Raw genomic sequence first — 22,110 nt, forward strand, 5'->3', positions numbered from 1 at the left:
GAGTTATAGCCCACTTCCAGCCTCATATATATATTTTTTTGTTTAAAATGTTTTTGGGAAGGGTTAGAATCTCGCTCATTTGTTTTGTATCTTATTGAGGAAATTTCCCCTCACCTTTTTTCCTAAAGGTGGGGTTAATCTCTCCAATTTGTACAGGCAAAGCACAAAAACCTCATATTTCCTAGTACAGTGGGAAGAGTGTTTGTTGTAATTACTGTCTGTGCCTTCTGTCCCTGTAATCTCTGGTTCCTCTGACCGTTAACCTTATGTGTTTTTTTTTCAGTCTAGAACTGCCCACAAAATGGATGACGAAGATATAAGTGAGAGGAAACTGAAAATCGCATCAATTCTGGATAGAGTTAAAAAACTGAAAAAAACAGAAGATACTTTGAAGCATGGCAGTGAAGATAATTGGACGGGTGAATTGATATTTACCAAGTCATCTGCTGATACAACAGGTGAGGCTACGGTGCTTTTTGGTTCAAACTGGTGGTTTTTTTTTTTTTTAATGGTTATAAGTGTCTACTCACACTATGGTGTATAAACCCGCAAAGTCCAGTTCCTTTGAATGTATGCTAGTCTCTGCCCCCTGGAAGACTACATCACCAGTGCCTTCCAAAGACCCTTGCCATCCAAGTCTCAGAGATCAGTCTTTCTTTTTACTTATATGTTGTTATGGCATGATGCGGGCCGGCGTGATGTTATGCTTATTTTACTAATATCATAGCAATGTATAAACAATGACAAACTGGCCCGGATCTCATACAGCGCAACCATCATTGGTGGGCCAGCTGAGAATAAGGGAGCAACAGCTGACCACTGATGAATGGCACTTTGGGTGCTGACCTGCAGGTCACTGCATTTCAACGCCTTTTTCTCCGCCTTTGTGTAAGGCTGGGTTCACACCTAGGCGTATCGAATATGCGCGTTTGTCGCACGTTTCTACCGCATTTCCGAGGGCTACCACTTAGAGATGCCTAAGTAGGTCTGACACCTCATACAAGCAAAACCCAGAAGGGGATCCGGTGTGACCCTGAAACGTTACATATATCTGATATGCTGCATTTACATCATTAAAAGACGCACTTTACACTATTTGGAGTGCCGGCGCCCCATCTTTACTTTGATTGTCACGGCGCCATGCGTTGGCCACCGTAGCACCCACAAGTTGTTTATTGGACTAAGCGGTCAGCAGTGTGATGGGACTACAGCAGGATGGAGAGTGGGTTACAAGCGATCAGCTGATCGCTAAGTGTTTTAAAATAATTGAGGACATAGCATGTTTACTGTGTCCCCAGTTATGAACAGGAAGTGCTCTACATCACTTCCTATTCATTCATGATTGTGGACATAGTAACTCATACTATATCTACAAGTTATGAATTCACAGGAACACTCAGTATAGAGGCCTCCTGTTCATTCATAACAGGGGCTGCAGAAAGTGAAGAGTGAAGACTCTGTCGTCAATTTCTATTTCAAAAAGGAAATATCAGGAATCTGTTTTAGACCCCTAATATTTCCCCAGAGCACCCAACAGTAAAGTAAAAATAATAAAAATATAATATTAAAACTATTTTAAAAAAGTTTGGTGAAAAAATTAGTTTTTTGTTTCGGCTTGACAAATTTTGTATTTTTTTTCGGCTTCGGTCTGAAAATTCCATTTTGGTGCACTTCTAGTACAAACAATTTATTCAACGTTTTACTTGTATCTGGAAGTGACCTCTTGTTACTCGTATTTTGAACCCTTTTATTTTTAAGAACATTTACCCATTTCTGTTTCTTCTTTTAGAACATTCTGGAGTATTTAATCATCTTCTAACACCAAAAAACCCAGAAGAATGTCTGATTTCTCTTCTAAGGTTAGAGAATATAGGCCTGCCACAGATTGACCATGTACTGCTCAATAGACTGCTTGACAATTACAACCATGCAGTTGAATCACTTTCTGCAGAAAATCACAGCCACAATGAGAGTTATGCCAAAATCTTGGTACGATTTGCAGAACTCAAGGCGTAAGTATGACTGTATAGTATTATGACAATTATGTGCTGTCACTCTCAATAGTTCACGGAGAGAAAAATGCGTGTGAAAACTGTTATTGGTGGTACTCGCTTACTGTGAATGTGACATTTTAGGGCTCAGGGTAATTGTGCAGCACTGCTTTGTGGGAGCTACTATTATCAGCTACCAATGACACATGTCCCTGGGACCATGGTGGGAGGAGGGGGGTTATTTCTAATAGTACCAGTTAGAGCTGCAACAGTTAATCGATTTAGTCGATTAAAATCGACGATTGAAAACGTTACCAACGTTTTCGATCGTCGATTCGTCAATTTTTTTTTTTATCCGATTAATCGGGCAACTAATCGATTATGAAAATAATCGTTAGCTGCAGCCCTAGTACCAGTAGCACTCCGATATTGCAATGGTTGCGATATGTAGTTCACAGCTGGGTAACTCTTAATAAACATTGCTTTAAAGGTATTCTTTGAAACTTGTATATTATGTCTACTTCATTGTGCTATGGGCCGTCGTGTGCTCTGTGCTGGGTAGTCTATAGGATTAAATGAGTGTACAGTGTGCATGCACAAGCCTGGCTGGGAAGATTTTGACAAGTGCAATCTACTCTGCAATATAGGGACAGGTGAGTTTATGACTAGTATGGGGACCGACCACATTGTGTAACTGCACTCCATATGTCACTGGAAACTTCTTTTGGTAAAGATCATACAAAATCCCTCCACATGTTTGCCGCCTGACACGTTTCACTTTACTTAATCGTATTAAGTCCAGGATTGGGTGAATTGCGTTGAGGGCAAACCTGAGGCCAGACTTTGTGCAGCTGTGGGATCTTTAATAAAGAAGTTTCCAGTTACATGGAGTGCGGCCGGATGTTTTATTATTTAACAGCAGCTAACGTAGGAGTGAGGACGAGCTCCAGCTGGTAAGCACATGGATGTCCCCTGCTTGTGCTGTGGAGTAGCGGTGCAATCCATTCATTTGTTTTTCAACAAGGGGCAGTTATGCTTTAAAGTATCATTATTTTTTTTAATGTTTTTGCAAATATCTACTGCATGCTAGCAGTAGATGCATTATATGCAAAACAAATAAAAAAGGTTTCATTTTACTTTAAGCCTTGAAATTTAATATAAGTGGAGGCTCTGGGGAAACTTTTTTGGGTTGCTAATCCAGTAACCTGTAAACCAGTGATGCACCGATTATATCGGCTGAAAATGACACTATTGGCAAAATGCTGCAAGTGCCATTTTTCTGCTGAATGTTTACTGTGTCCCCAATTATGAATGAATAAGAAGTGATCTACATCACTTCCTCTTCATTCATGATTGTGGTTATAGTAAACATACTCTGTCATGTTATGAATGAACAGGAACACTCAGTATAGAGGATTCCTGTTGATTTATAACCGAGGCTGCAGAAAAAGATTGAGGGCTCTGTCTATTTTAAAAGTGAAATATCAGGGGTCTGCTTAGACCCCTAATATTTATCCGAAGCCAATAATAGAGTAAAAAATAAAAATATTTAATGCAAATAAAATATTTAAAAAAAAACATTTCTGGTTTTGCCCTGTCATTTGTATTCCGGTGCACCGCTACTGTAAACCTTTTTGCATTACAGAGGTGGTATTCCCAAATACACAACCTGCAGGCTTCTCACTGTGTTAGGCAAAGAAAGACTGATGTATCAAGGTTTGTATACTAATGCGTTTCTCAAATCTGCCAGTCAGATTCAATCTTTGTTGAAAGTTGAATCCGCTTGATTGAGACCAACCTGACGTGTTAGGAGCTCTGTGAGGTTTGCCTGAAATAGATTATGGAGAACACATGTTAATATGAGCCTGAGCTTTCACAATGTAGGGTAAAGTAAGAGGTTTACTTTAAATGGTGTCCTGCTCTGGTACATGTGTACTTGCATTACCTTTGCTCCTCTGTCACTCTGTGTGGCTGCTGAGAGGAAGTCGGTGTATACTCAAAGTCCCAAAAATAAATTTTCCGCAAAGGATACTGGAAGACTGGCTGAAAAGCCGGGTTGTTAGAGGATATTTTGGATGGTGTTTGTTCTAAAGCATTCTGCATGAATTGGTAAGAATGGGTTAACTAATTTTAACTCTGCAAAGCAAATGTTTTTTTTCAACAATCGGTTGATTTATGTTTGCCTTTTAGGTTTTGTTTTTTAGGTCTATTTTACATTTTCACTTTCATTTTAGGGTTCTGGACCCAGATGAGGCACGTGACCAGTTCCAAATTGCAAGATTAAACTGCAAAAAATTTGCTTTTGTGCACGCTGCTTTTGCTCAGTTTGAGAGTTCAGAAGGTAATTTTCCAATAACGTTTTACCAATGTTTTTAATTTTTTGATGTTTAAGGAGGTGAGTGATTTCCTTTCATACTCCTTGTTCGAGCTGACCTGTGACAATGAAACTGTCACAGGTCAACTCTATAGATCGGGAAGTGAGCGAACACATACCGTCACTCGCTCACTTCCCGATCATCCCACAGCAGAGAGCGTTGACTCTGTCACCTCTCCCTGCAGGGATTCCCCTCTCCAATCCTCCAGCGCTGACTGGAGGAACGGGAAAGGGCTGGCACAGCTGGCTCTGCCTTTTAGATTGACAGCAGGCTCTGCCTATCAGCCAGCTCGGTGGATCTTGACAGTATTGTCTGGATCCGTCCCAGCTGCAGCGCTCTCAGTATATAGCGGGAATTAACCTGCTATATGCTGAGCTTTGGGTCATGGGAGGACAATAGCATATGTCCTCCTGTGACCCTAAAGAGAACTATGGGATAAAAAGGTTACCCCATAGTTCTCTTAAGTCTTCTAATAGTTAAAGAACTCCCTCAGCTTCCTCATGTCTAATACACTTTATTAGAAGTGATGACTCGCGGGTTATTACAGCGCCGGAGCCCTTAGGAGAAAAGGCCGGTCTAGCAGACAGGTGGGACCAAGGATCAGGTGAGTATTTCTTTTTGTTTTAAACCCTAGACCAAAATGAGCATGTAACCCTTACAGTTTGGGGGTAGCCCAAATGTAAGGGTTCATTTTTATTTTGCCCAGAGATCTTTTAATAGCATCAGGTTAACATCTTTTTAAAAAAAAAGTCTAGTTTGAAGAACTGCATTTGCACAATATGGCTTAGCAAAAATGTTTATTAACCCCTTCATGACTGAGATTGTTTTTGGTTTCTGTTCGTAAATGACTGGCACACACAGGGGTAGGCAAACTCCAGCTGTTAAACTACAAATCCCATCATTCATCTGTCTCTGTGGGTCATGCCTGTGCCTTTTTTAATTGGGATTTGTAGTTGCACCACAGCTGGAGGTTAGGAGTTTGCCTCCCCTCCAGGACTTCTCTAGAGTCTCTCCCATCCTATGGAACTCTCTACCACAACCTGTCCGTCTATCTCCCACTCTGACTGCCTTTAGGCGATCCCTTAAGCCTATCCCACCTTAACCTAACCACTGAACCATCACATTCTCAAACAATTCATCCCCACACAGCTACATCCTCATGTATCACTTCCCCCTCCCTTTTTAGATTGTAAGCCCTCAGGGGCAGGGCCCTCCTTACCATCTTGTCTTGAATTGTATTGTGAGTGTAATGTCTTCCTTATATTGTAAAGCGCTGCGCAAACTGTTGGCGCTATATAAATCCTGAATAATAATAAACCTAACAGCCCAGTTGGGGGTTTGAATAATTTCTTATCCTGTCCACCAAGACATCCACATTAGTCTAATCTCATCAATGCATGCTGGGGATATTGGGGCTGTGCATGCAAACAATCGGTAATTATAACTAGTGTGCACATTTTCCATTTTTTTTAAAATACTTCAGTTTTATCTGAGTAGCTTCTCAGAATTGGGATTATTTAGCGCGGTACTTGTTTTCGCTGTCTATCTCGTGCTTAAATGTTCGGACCACTGGATGTTAGAGTAGACTAAAACTGCCTAAAAACAATAGAGAACACACAAGCACTCCTTGTGGAGGGTACTGGAGGAGCAAGAGAGGACCATATGCAGACCCAGTGGTGGGAACCATGGGCAAGGTTTTCTATACTGCTCTGCTGGGGCTGTCATGTGCTTTCAAGCAGCTGGATTTTGAGACTTAATGATCTATGTTCACTTCCTGTCCTGTACCCACAGCAGGAAGTAAGTGAGAATCTCTACAAACTGAGGGGAATTCCCTTTTGGGCATTTGTCACCAGAACAGGTGTCCCAATTGGGAAATGCACTTTCACATCTTGTTCTGATGAGATTGCTGAAATGTTGGATTGCCCATTACTTTGTCTTCCTCTAGCCCAAGTTAATCACAAAGTTACTGTAACACCTTTGCAACTGAATGTGACTTTTTTTTAGGCAACTTTAAAAAGAGCAAGCAAATTCTCCAGAGAGGGAAGGACTGTGGAGCTGTTCCAGCAGAGATGATTGAGCTGGCCTTGAAGAACCTGCAATTAAGGAAACCTCAGCTGATATCCGAGGACGATAAAGAAAATTTATCTTGTTAGTACGCTTCCTGTTTTATTTAAACCATTGTTGAATTTGTCTTTATTAGTTACCTTGATATTGTAAATAATAATATTCTGCGCTATGGAACCTATGTTCTATGGAATAAAAAGCTGCTATGCTCAAAGTATCGCCACTTGTAGTACGTAAATTGAAAAGTGAGCGCTGAGTGAACTGGGCAAGCAATTGAATGTGGCTCTGATACATTATTATAGCCTGCTTTATATGTGGGTTCATTCCGGTGAGTGCGATGAAAGAAAGCTTAGTTGACGAGGAGAGTGACCCTTTCTATCCTTCTTTCAACACTTGGATATATTGGAACCACTTTGGGCACTTAATTTTACTGGATTGTTTACAATATTTAATTACACTTGTTTTTAGACACTAATTAGTGTGTGAACGCACACTGGCATTGAATTACTATCACAAACTATTGATTGGACTCGTTATATTTAATATTTATTGCATTCAGATGTATTGCATATAAATCATCGATTGGTCACTTATATTTCTAGTTTATGAATTACTATTTTGAATTGCGCTTTTGGGATATTTTTTTTAGAATTTTCTTCATGTAACAGATTTAGCACTAGACTGCACTTTACATATTGTTACTTGTACGAATATTTAGCGCTGTGCGCTTTTCGATTTTTATCTTGCTATTGTGTTGTGGTGTTTTTTTTCACAGTGTCTCTGAGCCAGCATAATGGAGAAAATGGTCCAAGCTGTGCACTTGGGAAGCCGAGGAAAACGAGGAGTGACAGCTCAGGAGAGCTCTCTGTCAACATGAGATTTTTATTTGGGTAAAAAATGTCATTTTACTTTTATTTAATCTGCATATTGCTTTGATAGACCTAATCTAATTCTTGATTTTCACATTTCCATAGAGAAAAGATTAGCTCCCCTGAAGATTGCGATGAGATGCAGCGAAAACCTTTAGCACATGCGCCAAATAAGGTAATTTGTAATTTGCTGCATCCCAATAAAGTGCCTCTGGCAAGTTCTTATTTCATTTAATATATTAACGTAGATTTCCTTTTGTTTGTAACCTGCTAAATGTCAGTTTGGGAGGGTGCTTGTACAGTCTGCAGCTTCTCCAGATGCTGGAACGACCAATCACGACGTATTTCCAACCTCAAGTGTTAAAAGGTAAGAATTGAATACTCGACAATAAAGCTTAGTAAGTGTGCTTTCAACTGACTACTCTGTGGGTGTACATTGTTGGATAATTGCATGTGTGTAAAGCTGGCCATACACCTTACAAGTATGTGCAGATTTTCTGTGTTCAGATGGAAAAGGTGCAACAGATTTCTCTATCTACACTTAACTGTGTGGATGGAGTAATCTCCACCTGGGCCAATCTGTTGCACTTTTTCCATCTGACCACAGAAAATCTGCAGATAATTGTAAGGTGTTTGGGCACCTTTAAGGCTCAACTAGCTCAGATGTAATATAGTTGTGTGTCGCTTTGGCTTTCACTTGCGTAAAGTAACCCTGTTGCTAAGAAAAAAGCAAAACAAACCTCTAAAAAAGATGGGACATACTCGACTGACCACGTATGTCACTCCAATCTTCTGCTGAAGTTAGTACTGTAGTTACCACTTCTAGAGTGTCCATCTCCTTGGAACCCTACTGCTCTCGCTAGTTCCTCCTACTGACCCCTGCATCAATACTGTATGCTGTATTTTAATTTAGGTAGTCAGAAGGTCCCCCCCACAGTGAGCGCTGTGGGGGGGGACCCAGGAGAACGACACTACTGGAAGTGTGTTTCTCTCCAGATTAAAGTAGATTTCTCTGCCTCAAAGCAGCGTTTGGCAGCGCAGGCAGCAGGAAAAATAATTTTGGTATTGCTTGCTTTTCTCAAACAGCGGTCACTTTTAGGTTAGCTTCTGAGTTGCGTCATGCTGCTTTTGCTTTCATATTGATTAATTCACATGCATTTCAGTATCATCTGCACAAGTCCTGACTTAAGTAAATTGTTTAATTCACTCATTTTAACAACTTTAGTTATAAATGAACAGGTCTATCTACCTCAGTGGTTCTCAACCTTTCTAGGGCCGGGACCCCTTGGTAACATTTGCCAAGTTGTGGTGACCCCCAACGGTAACATTTAGGGTTGACGCGGCTGCTGCAGCGACATCTGGCGGTGTGGCGGGAGAACTGACACTGCTGCGCTAGGAGAGCGCTGAGGAGGACTCGACCCACAGATTGAGAACCACTGCTGTATGGCAAACCATATAACACAAGCCGAGGGTGTCAGCTTTTATTATTTATAATAATTATGATAATCACTAGATGGGGACCTGATGGAGAACTGCAGGTCCCCCTCTGCTGATTGACAGCAGCAGTGGGCGGGTGCAATAGCTAGTTTGCTATTGCAAAGTGAAATGGGCAATAGGAATGCAGCTATGCATTCCAATGCTGATTTATTTATTTTTTTCTGACTTACGGCGGCCGGGGCACCGATCTCAGAAATAAATTTTTTTAAAAAAACAATCGCAGCGAAAGTTTTACTCTGCTCGATCGAGCAGATTAAACCTTTCCGGGAGAAATTATTTCTCTCACGGGCGGCCAGGAGCCGCTATCTAATAGCGGGAGACTCCTGGCGACCCCTGGCAAATTGTCATTCGACCCCCGAATGGGGTCCCGACCCACATGTTGAGAACCGCTGATCTACCTGCATATTTCTTTCGGCTGTTTGAAGCACAAGTTGACAGGTTGATAAAACCTGGTAAAGTGTGACTGGAATCGGCAGTCGATTCCAGGTGCTTGTTGTTTAGTATCCTGGAAGCCCTAAAGGTCTGTTAAGCAAATTTGTACCAGTTACCCTGCTAGAAGGCTTGTTCCTGCCTACGGCACATTACTGTTGGACAATGAGACCTCCTTCACAATGTTGGGCCACTCGTAAGGGGTAGTGTCACTACAGGTTGCTTAAACTTGCATTCCAGATTGCCCAAGATTTAGGGTTCCTGGGTCATTGTCTGGAAGATTACCTTATTTGTGGGTACCTGGAGATGCATACTTAAACATTACAGTGGCACTTTACCAAGGCATGTTACTTCAAACTTGATCAAATGACTACTTTTGAACTGTACCTTGATCCTAATTTACCCATGGTGGTATAATGTATGTATAATCTGACACTAAGGTGACATTAAAGTAGATGCAAACCCTAAGTCAATGACAATTACATTTAGCACTTCATATCTAAAACAATTGCCTTTTTTAAAGCGGAACTCCAGGAAAAACCTTTTTTTAATTGGTCCACTAAGTTACCTATAATTCTTAGTTTAGTGTTCATGGCTGATCGTTCTGTCAGCTGTGATCTTCTGGCACTCGCACAATGCAGGATAGTGTCTTTAACAGTCTCCCTTTCTCCTTCCTCATCCATTCATAAAATGTCTTGTATTCTTTTCACAGAATCGAAGGTATTCTGTGATTGGACAGCTTCAGTAGGAAGGAATTACTTGCTTCCTCAGTAGTCACATCTGCGTTAAGATTCGGAAATAATCACTAGTGTGTGTAGGTTGGAAAGGGCTAGACCACCCTTTGTGGGGGGAGAAGTAGAATAAGAATTTGAAATGGGTTGTTTTAGAACTTCTCTGCCTAGGTAGTGGAATTTGTGGATGGCTTTGGCTTATAATGGATCTACTGTAATTCACTTTAAAACTGGACTATTTTGCGAAACGATTATTACGCGGACTTTTTTGTTGGTAGGGTTTGCCAAATTTGAGCAGCATGTCATCTTCGTGTGGAGAAATTCTCTCTTACAGATTGGTTATATGTAGAACCTGAATATGCTGATCCCTTCTGATAAGTACTGCCAATAGTTCTATAGTAAGGGTGAACAGTATCCTTGTATATATTGAAAGACTCTGTCACTTGATGATTTACAATAAGCCGGGGGGATTATAGATTAATATATTACATACATATACTTATTAAAATATGGCTTTATGGGGTATTTTTTTGTTGCTATATGATTATAACTGTTAATAGGGACAGGCCTCATTAACCCCTTCGTGACTGACGACTTACAGTGTACGTCGCCAGCATCGGGGCTGTTTAAACAGACTCCCGGTGACTTTTGCCGCCGGGACTCTGTTTAAACTTGTAGAGCCGACTGTCGGCTTTACAACAGAAGCGATCCTGGCGACTTACCTGTCGCCAGATCGCTTCTGAATTTATCTATCCAAAACTACAGCATATTGATTCTTATCTTGAGTGCCCGTTCACACTAACAGGCTAACGTATTGTAGCAGTTCCACTTGCATTTTCCTGTTGACATTTTTTTCTTTAACTTTATTGGTAGTGTACAATGTGTACACTACCTTCAGGTCTCTCCTCTGCGTTTACCTGCAGTGATATCCAGTGCGCTGCGAAACAATGCGGCATGCATGCTCACCACTTACCATATGTGCATTGTGGTGTTAACAGGGAGCTTAGAAAGCAATGGTTTTGTGTGTCCTAGTGGTGACCTGCGTTCTGGTGCGGTAAAATACAGGCCACCGCTGTATGTGTGAACGGGCATAGACTTTACTATACTCTGAATAAAGCCCTCATGTTCCCTTTTCTTTCAAGGCAACCCCTTAGCTCTTTGCACATGCCTGTCGTGCCTTCTTTGTCCAAACACAAATGTGTAGAAGATGACATACAGGCTTCAGGAAACAAGGTTAGTAGCAATGCATACTGCATGTGACATTGTCAGTTTCTTCTAGCTTTGATCTTGTTGTGATGTTTAATACATTAGGGTTGTATTTCTGTATTGCTTATATAATGTGTATATTCATATAAATTCACCTGGTTTTTTTTTCTGCATGGTGACCCTTTTACCAGTTTATTAACCCTTCTGTTGTTTTTTTAATTTAAATTACCACGATGTTATATATTTCACCGGAGTTCAGTTTTTATCCTAAATACTATGTGAGGAAACAAAACCATTTACAACATGGTATCATACCGATTCCATTTAGAATTTATTCTTGCAATATCATGCAGTGGTGTACATTGGGACATTAAAGTGACCCTGCCAGATATATCTGGCTGCCCACGCTGCTGGTGCTTCTAACCACTTCCCCTCTCCTCCCCTCCCATACTCATTGTTTCCTCCCACTGATCTCATTATCACAACTTTGTTCTGTAGAAAGAAGAAAGATTGAGGGTGGCTCACCACTAAGTAGGTTGTCGGCTGAATGGTAATGCAGGCACCTAGAGTTGCATATCTTTAGTTATCACTAGAAGCATCTTGGGACTCTAAAACCTCTCAGGCAAATACAGACTTCTGTCGGGAAGTTGGAGCTAGATTGGTCTTATCCAGCACATCACTAATGGCCCATCCCTTTTATAAGTGGCCTCAATGACCACTTACCCTTTATGGGAAGTATAAGGCCACGCTCTAACCTATAGAAGCTAGTAAATGCAAGACACAGAGCCCTGGGTTTCGATGATGGATAAAATTACACTTGGATTATGGTTGAGAAGTTGATTCACTTTGCAGTAATCCTCCCTTAAATATTCTAATTGTTCAAAGTAGACCTGTTGGATGAAATAAAACTGACCTAAAACCATTATTGTTGACTGTGTGTAGCGATTTTCTATGGAACAACTTGACTTCCAAAGCCATTTTTTTTATTGAAATCATTTTTTTTTCCTAGTCAACCAACATTGCAAGCCCGACAAATCAGCAAGAGTTTAATGAGGACAGTGTAGAGATGAAGACTGCTTCGTCAGTAATCATTAGAAGAACGAACCCTAGCATCACTGTCAGAAGAGATGAGGGTAAAGGTAAGGTGTTCACTGTGCTGGGTTCTTTTCATTTAACTTTAAGAGAAGGAAAGGCTTTGCTTATGATATTAGCAAGGATGTTTGATAGTACTTTGTGTATACATTTGCACTAAATATCTTTTGTTGAATGACCATAATGTAGTCCTGAAATGATTACATACCCCATTTTATGCAGTTCATATCCATCCGCTTTGTTTTCTCCATGTGATGCAGTAAATTCATTTTGGTCACTAAATATTCCAATATATGAGCTTGACAATGTTTGTCATGCAAAGTAAATCTGTTGGGGTGTATGAGGGGCTGACTGCTTAGTTTCAGTAATTGCTAAGTCAGATCAGGTGTTCTGGCTCCTTTTTACAGCACATTTATTCTGGGTCAATGACCGAAAAGTACTGAAGTCAAGCAATTAGCATTGTTTACTGTAAAGTAGAATCCGCCCTCCCTCCAAAAAAGTGCATTTACTCTTCGTTTTGTTAGTCGCCTTTCAAAGTGCCACACATATTAATCCTGCCACTGTAGTCCATCTAATGCAGCTTCGTGTCATGTGGCAACGATGCTGCGCTGCTCCTGAATTCAGAGGAGCGTTGCCTTGCTTCTGTAGACTGTCTGCTTACGCTGCAGTGGAGTGAAAAATGTTGCAGGGGGAGTGGCATTCAGTATTATCACTGCTGCTGATTTTACAAGCCTGTAGCTTGTCAATAATCACCTGGCCACGCCTAGTACTGCTTTCTGGATTGACAGCACTGTCTGTTACTAAAACACTCCCACTGTGAGCTGCAGTGCCTCGGGGGGCAACAATGGGAGAGACAAAATGAAGATTTGGATTAGTCAGTTAAGTTTTTTTTTGTTTTGTTTACTTTTATGAGACTTGTGCTATATATGGTCAGTGGATTTGGTGTCATACACGTATCTAAAGGCAACATTTTTTTTTATATATATATATATATATATATAAATTCTCAATATTCTCTACTCTCTATTTGTACTAAAAAAAACAAAATGTCAAGTTGCCACCAGAATGGGAATAAAAGGGAAAATTTTCATGGAGGATGCTTTTTCCAGTGACAAGTGTCCCAAGAGGGGATTTCCCTCACTTTGGAGAGATTTCCTCTGACTTTTGTCTACAGAAGAGTGAGTGAAGTGGAAAACTCTTAAAAAGGATGCGGATGACAAGAAGAAGAAAACTTTTGGGCAGCCTCGACTTGAAATTTAACTATTCTTTACTGTCCAAAATGAAAAACATTTTTAGCTTTGGATATACAGTACGTGAATCATTCGCCTACTCCTATATTTTTTTTAAAATAAAAATTGCATCCTAAGCCATCCTCGAACAGTGCAGTTCAGACAATTATGTACAGAGCCGATTAGAGTCGGTGTTACGTGACCAACTAATTCTCAGCCACACTTATCACAGCGCTAAAAATGAAGTGGCCTAGTAATGAAGGGGTTTATACAGACTAATACTGAAGTGGTTAAAGATGGGGTCGTCTGTGTCTTTGTGCTGATGCATTAGCACCATACTCACCCGAGATCTTCATCCATCTTAGTCTTCAAATTTTTTTTTTTTTAGATGTAGATATGGATGAGACTGATTCTACTACAGCACTATACAACCCACCGTTTAATGAACAAGAATATCTAGGGCCCCAAAGTGACAACAAAATAGACACAAAGCAGCCTGATCCTCCCAAACCCAACAATGCTGGAATGGAATGGAAGTGGAAAATCCCTGAGATGCCAAGTGACCTTTTTCATGGAGAGGTAAGTAGTACTGTATAAGAATCATTTCAGCCAGGTACATAATCAATGTTCTTGTTAGGGATGCACAGATACTTTTCGAGTACCAGTGCCGATACTTGGCATTTTCATGAGAACTACCAGGGTTGCAGCTGGGACCTGGCTCTGGCACTCCACCACTGTCCTGAAATCATTAGTCTGTGTTGTTTTAGAAAAACTGACACATGACAATAAACAAAAATGTATCGGTACTCGTACTTGTAAGTACCCGGCAAGTACCAGTACTCGTACTCGCAAAACTGGTATCTGTGCATCCCTTTATTTATATTTATAAAAACAAAATCTCTCTGCAGGGACAGGATCGAGAAGTGAGCGAACGACGGTATGTGTTCACTCACTTCCGATCTATTGAGCCGACGTGTGACAATTTAATTGTCACAAGCCGGCGCGAACTATGAGGCTAAGTGATGTTCACTCACCTCAAAGTTCTCCTTTAACCCTTTCGCTGCCAATGCTTTTTTTTGCTTGCTTTTGCACACGTTATAGTTCAATCCAAGTGGCTGTTTGTTCGCACTATCTCTCTATACACGGAGTTCGTTTCAAGACCCTTCTGGGGTCAGTTGAGTAGAGGATAAGGGCCTTCTTCCTCTTGCAGGGACATTAGTGCTTTGTCTGGTACTCGTTCCTAGTAGGGGCTTGGTTAGTTTCTTGTTGACTGTCAGATTTTAGTTTTTTTCTTTTTTTCTTCCCTAGCTGGAATTTGATAATTTGCATCCCTTTTAGTGATTTCAGGCGCTGGCTCTTCAGATGGCTCTTGGGCTGCAGGCAGTCTCCTGTTCTGTTTTTTTTTGGGGGGGCCTGTTAGTGGTTGTTGCTGTTTGCGCACCCCGTAGTTGGACTGCTTTTAGACATTTCACCAGTATACGATTTTCCGTGTTTTTCGGTGGATGATAAAGAAAACAGAATTCTTGTACTTGCCATACAACAATCCTTTTTCTTTGAGTCCAATGCATGACGCAAGTCCCTTCATCTTTGTGTTTTTAATGATTTTCTTGTTTGCCAGTGTCCAATCTTCTTGTAGGTAACAGTATACCTAACCATATGATCTCCTGTATCCCATCAATATATTTTACAGTGCATACAAAGAAATCAGTTTTCTTCCTTGCTAGCTTTGCACCCATGTGCTAATTTGGATTTTTTTTGTTTTAGGGCAAGCGAATGAGTATGGATCCCAGTGTTTTGCCAACTGCCAGAAGAGTATCTCCGCCAGTGGCAGTAACCAGGTGTGATCCTGTTTTAGCCTGCAGGACCCCTGCCAAACCACAGGAGGATTATATGAACTGGTAATTTCTAGTAAAGAGACTGTAAAATTAAAATCTTATGTACATTCATACTTACCAAAATTTTAACAATTCATTTTTTTCCCTCTAATTTTTTTGTACTACATAATTAGAGTGAGTTTATAGTGTTTTATCCTTTTTTTAAATTTATCTGTAATATATATTATTATTGTGCTCTGCTACCTTTAGACTCAAAGCCAGTAGAGCGCAAGGCACATTTGTAAATCCCACTGTGCTTCATGAATGTGCGGGGCCACAATGCTGCTTTTTAAATGGATCCATGTCCTTCTTTAGGATGGGAACTTATGACAGTGGTTTTTGGAACTTGGGTTAGCAGCAACATATCATAAGCAGTAAGCTGAAGTATTGTATGTTTTCTTTGTTTTAACATCATTCTTCTGGTTTAGTTTCAGAACTCCTGTGGTGAAAGACCCACTAAGACCCCTTTCCAAGTTTACTACTCCATGTAACAACCTGCCCAGTTATAAACTCCCAAATACACCAGCCAATCCTGTTTTGCAACCTTCAGCTTTCCCGGTAATGTATTTCTCTTGATAGTACACCTATATCTGTGTGTAATCCATGAACTAGTTTTTATTCTGTTTTATTGACTGCTTTGCTGCCACTATAGCAGCCGGTAGTTTGTTTACTTTTTCAGCCTGGCTGCTGGCTTTCTTGTAGAAGTGATACAGTTGGCTGTACATTTGCGGATCCCGACTATGAAGAATGAGCCCAGAAACGCTTAGGTCTGAGCACTTCTGGGTTCAGTGCTGTCAAACCCTCGGCTGCTCTGTCTGTGACAGAACCCTGATATCTCCTTTAAAAAGAACCCGTCGCCTGCGCTTTCCTATCACAAGGGGGCTTGTAAGCCTCCTTGTGATAGGAAAGTGTTTAATAAAAATTAAAATTTTAATAGTAAAAAAAAATGCACACACGAATGCAGCACACATATAGAGTGATAGGCGAAAGGGTTAAATGTGCCCCCCCTCTTCCTTGCTGATACTGTGCACAAAGCTGTAAATAAAATTCACTGTAGAAGAAAACAAGATATCACGCTTACCTGTCCTCTGGCATCCGTAGTGCAGGAGTGACATCCTCCTCCTGCTGGATAAGATCCTGGGGAATGTTGAGTACTTCAAGTTTCACGAGAAGATGGTGCAGTACAGTGCTGGGAGCATCCTCAGCTAGATTTGGGCTGCTTTGCATTCCCCAAATCTCTCCAGAAGCATGGCCTTGCCCTCCCCTTGGGGCTGTAGGCGGAAGCAGGGCAAAAGGTGAATATGTTCAACCATTTCACTCCTTCAGTTGATTTTTTTATTATATGTTTTTTCCTTAAAGGGTTATTAAACACTCAGTTGCTGGCAAGCAGTAAATATATGCAAAAAGTGTAAAAAAAAAAAAAAAAACCCCGCTTTGAAAATGGTTATTACTTGCCTGTCTTCCCCGCGCGCTCCCGTCCGAAAATGTGAAGATTCTCGGGCGGCCGCAAAGCATCTTGGGGCGGGCGAATGCGCAGTTCACATTTTCACCCGGGATGCGAGGAGAGACACAAGGTAAGTCTATGGACGTGTGCACCCGCATGCAGACACTGTGGGACAGGAAGGTCCAGCAAGCTCGGAGCAAACAGCGCTGGATCGGAGGCCCTCCGCAGCGCTGGAGGGACAGATGAAAAGGACAGGAAAGAAGATCGGATTAAGAAACATCATTTAAGGTAAGTGCTGACATTAACATTGGGGGGGGGAATATTTTTGACTTTAATGTCACTTTAACTCCGTATTTTAGCTGGGAAGCACTGGGAGGGAAAACCAATTTAAAGCTGAACTCCATCCTTATCTGCAGTCTTGCACAGTTGTACAGGCTTCCCTCTTGTACTACAAATGTTTCAGTCTGATTTTTCATTGCACACTGAATTTTTCACTGTGTGCATTAGAAGCTGCAGCAAGTCATTTAGGTGCAAGGTGTGCTTTAAAACACACATTCGTTTGCCGGGACAGAAAGCAAGCTTGAGGCTGTGTAGCAAGCACCCTCATGTGACACATCTTGCTATTCACGTCTGGAAACTACTTGTGGATATAGATCAACAAAACCTACACCCTCCTTGATATGCTGATTGCAGTATTAGATGTAAACTGTCACCAGGCCCATCCTTATCAAGTGGGGAGGATGGCACGGGGAGGAACAGGGGCAGCAGTGGCAAATAGGGTCGCCTGCCACGCATACTAATCAGAGGGTTCCTGCTATAGAGCTTCAAGTTTGCTTTTTGCTGCATGTGGTAGGTGGGCTTTATTGTGAACCCGCAAATCCTGAAAAAGTGGAGCTGCCTGGATCAAGATGTCAGCCTTGGAGCCTGTACCTGTTTAAAAATGTTGGCAATGGTGCTTACCAAATTTTGTTTTCACAGGTTAACTTTAAGGAAACACTGTCAGCAGCCTGTTCAGGACTCTGTGTTCTCCTGCAGCGTCCCTCATTCAGGAGTCTACCCTGCAAAAGTCCATCTGTAAAAATAGATTATGTAATGTGTGTCTGTCCTTTTGAATGTTCTAATACTATTGGTGCAGGAGGGAAGTTTTTTTTAATAAAATTATTGGTCATTAATGGAATACTGCGCAGTATGTGCACAAACTGTAATCATTTAGCTACATTCCAGTTTATTGGATAATCTATGAATAGTGAGTAATCATTTTAATTTCTATAGAAAAGCAGATCGTTTTCAGGATGAGTGTTTTGGAGTGAAGTCAAAATGTTGTGGCAAGTTCTGAAATGCTGAACTTGGCAAGAATGGATAGATACTGTATTTTATCTTCCATGGTGATCAAGGGAACAGCTTGTTGAGGAGCAACCTTCGATGTCGTTAAACTCATCGGTACATATTTCTTTTTCAGATGACTCCGTCAATTGCATCTAATGAGTGTATTGTAGTCAAAGGAAGAATTTATGGTGTTTTAAAACAAATTGGCACTGGTGGCTCCAGCAAGGTAATCGCTGATATACTATTCTGCAATATATCTATGTGGGAAGAGGGGAGGCAGGTGGTGTGGGCATTCATCCAGGACGAAGAGGTGACTATGTAATGCCATGTGAGTGCCGGTCAGTCCTGGAGTATTGGAAGCCCAGCTTGAGTGATAATGCGCACTCCATGGTTGACCTGCGAACGACAGGCCGGGCTCACAGGAAATTGGGAGAATGGCGGTGTCATTCTGCCCTGAAGATGATGTTGGGGACAGCGCTGGAACATGGAAGAGGGTAAGTAAAGCTTGGGTCTATATTTTTGTTTTTAACGCAGTGGGGAGAGGTGGGGGCATATAAAAGAACACCTGGAATTCTGCTTTGAACAAACAATGTAGATTATACTGCTAAACGTTTTTCTGTTTGTGTATTGAGCTACACAGGGTAGTAGTAATCCTTGGACATGTGGATTATGCTGCAGTCTACAGGATGTTTGAACACTGGTAAACAAAAACACGTTATCATCCCCTGTACAACCTTGCCTCCGGCCGTCATGCTACTTTTTTTTTTGGAAGTGTCCTAGCAGGTTATTTAAGTTACTTTTAAACACTGGATAATTTTATTTCAGTAGCTTCAGTCAAGATTTCGATAAATGCTCCTTATAGCAGCTTTCCAGCTATGATCGGCATATACTCAGTAACCGTTTTGGAGGCCATATTTAGACCTTGCTGGACTGAAGATTGTGGGGCTAGCCTGGAATGTGAACTTCGGACATTGGGCTCTGATTATGGTGCTTTCCAGACCATTGTGTACTGTTATCCAAAGAGCACCTTCCAGGCCCAGAGCCGTGGCGCAGCCTCGGACACAGTCTCTCCTGTCTCCCTTTGCGAGTAAAGCTTTTGGACTGAAGCATATTGGCATTTCCTCAGCCTAGCTTTGGAAGCCCTACCTGCACCCTTCTGAACTGGTATGTTGTGGGCTACCCTGACATGTGACACACACACTGGGCTCTGCATTTTGATGCTTTTCAGACCTCTGTGTACTGTATTAGTTGCATTCTTCAGGTCCAAAGCTGTGATGCAGCCTCTGTTGTGGCCCAGTCTCTGCAGACTCTGTGAGACCATCCCTTGGCAATGTCAGTCTATCTATAGGATTTGCCTGGAACATGAATTTTGGGCCCTGGTCTTTGCTTATGATGGTTTTCAAAGTTGGTGTACTGTGTTATCTGCAAAGTGCTTTCCAGTTTCAGAGCTCTGGCATGGTCTTAGTTGTGACTCTGTAAAGCAAATATGTTGCGCTAGGTCTATGTGAACCAACTGCACACTAAAGTGTTAATAAACAAATCTGTGTGTAAAAATTACAACAATCCGTGTGATTGTGACTCTGTCTCCAAGAACCCACTCGGGGAATGGGGCCGGTCGTGCTGAAGCACTGGGAGCTACCTCCCAGTTGCACGCTGATCAAACTTTCTCACTGTCTCTGTGCAGTGACACATAAGGTTAAGGTAACTGAGCATTAACATCATCTGGTAGGTGGAATATTGCCTGCGCACAATGCTCTTTCAGCCTAGAGAAAGTACCTTCCTGTTGCGACATCTGCTTCTATGAAACCTTGTGGATCATCCAGTCTCGTTCTGCTACGCTGACCCGGTCACTTCCAGGCTGCATGCGACCCTCATCAGCACTAGCTTGGTTTGTGAGTATGTAAGTCTTACTTTGAGCCTAGTTCTCAGCTAAGTGGTGCAACATGTTTTTGCAAAGATGCAGAGAGGACAGTCCTGCTGCTATGAGTGACCTCAGCCCATACTTTTTTAATGTTGATGGAGGTGATTTCTTGGTTTTCCCAGAAATGAAACACAGATCTCGGCACCTCTAACTATAGGGTTGTCCTCTCTGGAGTATTTATACAGATCTGCCACGTGAGGCTGGGACCTCGCATACATCCATGAGACCTTTAATATCAACTTTGGTCTGTGCTCAATTAAGGCAGCAATCAAGCTTGCAAGGGTTCTGAGCGCACTCTGGTGCATTCCATAATAGAACCCCCCTACTGAGCCTCCATCTTTAAAGGAGAACTATGGGGTTAAGGCTTTTCCCCATAGTTCTCCTTAAGGTAACGGGAGGACACAAACTAGCGTCCTCCCGTCACCCTAGGCTCAGTATACCGCGAGCTGTAGCTCGCAGTATACTGAGCAGCTGAAGCGGATCCCGACAATTGTGCCAGGATCCGCCCAGCTGCGTGACTGACAGCTGGCTCTGCCTATCTAGAGGCAGAGCCAGCTGTACCCGCCACCTCCCCCGTCCGTTCCGCCAGTCAGCGCTGGCGGAGGGGGGGAATCCAGCCACTCCCCTGTCACGGCAGAGAGCCGTGACAGGATCGAGAGGTGAGCGAACGCCGGTATGTGTTCGCTCACCTCCCGATCTACTGAGCCGACCTGTGACAGTCTCATTGTCACAGGTCGGCTAGAACTATGAGGTGAGTGAAAAGCACTCACCTCATAGTTCTCCTTTAAGTGTGCCTAGAGCCCATATTAGCATCTTTGATTTAGATTCAGAACCTTCACAGCCTTCTGAATAAACCTGTATTTCAGCAAGTCCCATATGATTCTATGTTATAAAGGGTTCTTGCTCCTCTGGTGTAATACATTCTACACTGCAATTAAGGCATCGGCCTGCTGCTTCAGGCTTTGGGTCTTTTAGAGCTGTGGCTACAAAGACCTTCCCATACTTCATTTTGTAAAACTTTCCTGGAAGCACTCTGTGGCATCAAGGCTCCCTCCTGACAATGTAAAGTAGCTTTTTCCCTTTTAAAAACGAAATTTACCAATAAGTGGTCTTTGCCCACTGTAGACACTCCAGCCATCTGCATTAATGAACATACCACTCAAAACATTGGTGATATTCTTACATTTAAGGATTTCACTTGCTGGATTTCATTCTGTGGCATCACTTTTGAGTTCACTGGCGTAACTGTCTGACCCTTGAAGGATTAAAATAACACTGTTAAAGAGACTGCTCCTTCTCGAGGTAAACCTTACCCTGGAGCTTTTGGAACTAATGTCTACAGCATTGCATTACGTTTGGGATGGTCTCTTAGAAGCATCTACATTGTCCCGCTTGGGCGTAATGTAATGTCTGTTCACATGTGTAGGGTGCTTTAGCTTTGTGCCTGGCATGCTCAGGACTCCCTAAAGTAACATTAAATTTTCTCATGGCTTTCCCCTGCAGCTCCTACTCTTACATTTTAGATTAGGCTTGTTTATTTTACACCCTCTTCTGGCATTATTATACCCCATTGTGCTTTTTTCCAGAATAACCAGTGTGTCCTGTGATCTTTATTCCTACTGATAGAAATCTATTTGTAGATATGTATGCCACTTAATCACACACTCCTTTTGACAGTGGTGTTTTCATTGAAGTTGCAAAGTATTCCCTATGATGCTTGATCCTCTTTGAGCCCTGTCCTTTTTTTTGTAGGGATTTGGTTACTTCCTAGTTCCTATCTAGCACTTTCCTCCTGGAAGCCCCACTTGCTGGATTTTATTAAGAGTAGGGCCTTCCCTTCCTTTGGAAAACATCATCCCAATGGATGTAAACTCTTAACACACATTCTGGATGATATTTTTTCTTTATTTATTGCACTTATTTTTCATCGGTGCTGGTAGGTAGATTCCTAACTCTAGCGCCTTTACAGTGCTTCTGCACTTTACAGGCTCTGGCTGTCAGCTGGATCTGAAAAGACTACTTTTCCTTCTGCTCCTATTGACCTTGTTTCCCTATTGTCATT

General features: G+C 41.8%; 1 protein-coding gene across 1 annotated transcript in view; it reads left to right on the top strand.

The window, feature by feature from the left end:
• Positions 1-286: 286 nt before the first annotated feature.
• The window catches only part of TTK (TTK protein kinase), a 38,057-nt gene continuing 16,233 nt past the window's right edge, over positions 287-22,110 (top strand). Inside the window, exons 1-13 of the mRNA XM_018552707.1 lie at positions 287-458; positions 1,790-2,012; positions 4,226-4,332; positions 6,371-6,514; positions 7,206-7,320; positions 7,405-7,474; positions 7,581-7,666; positions 11,099-11,201; positions 12,172-12,295; positions 13,872-14,062; positions 15,248-15,381; positions 15,786-15,915; positions 18,261-18,353. Coding sequence (XP_018408209.1) covers positions 302-458; positions 1,790-2,012; positions 4,226-4,332; positions 6,371-6,514; positions 7,206-7,320; positions 7,405-7,474; positions 7,581-7,666; positions 11,099-11,201; positions 12,172-12,295; positions 13,872-14,062; positions 15,248-15,381; positions 15,786-15,915; positions 18,261-18,353 — 1,677 coding nt within the window. The 5' untranslated portion in view covers positions 287-301. The remainder of the gene's footprint in view (positions 459-1,789; positions 2,013-4,225; positions 4,333-6,370; positions 6,515-7,205; positions 7,321-7,404; positions 7,475-7,580; positions 7,667-11,098; positions 11,202-12,171; positions 12,296-13,871; positions 14,063-15,247; positions 15,382-15,785; positions 15,916-18,260; positions 18,354-22,110) is intronic.

The sequence above is a fragment of the Nanorana parkeri genome, unplaced genomic scaffold, assembly GCF_000935625.1.
Source record: "Nanorana parkeri isolate BGI_ZX_2015 unplaced genomic scaffold, ASM93562v1 scaffold96, whole genome shotgun sequence".
In the NCBI taxonomy this organism is placed as follows: Eukaryota; Metazoa; Chordata; class Amphibia; order Anura; family Dicroglossidae; genus Nanorana; species Nanorana parkeri.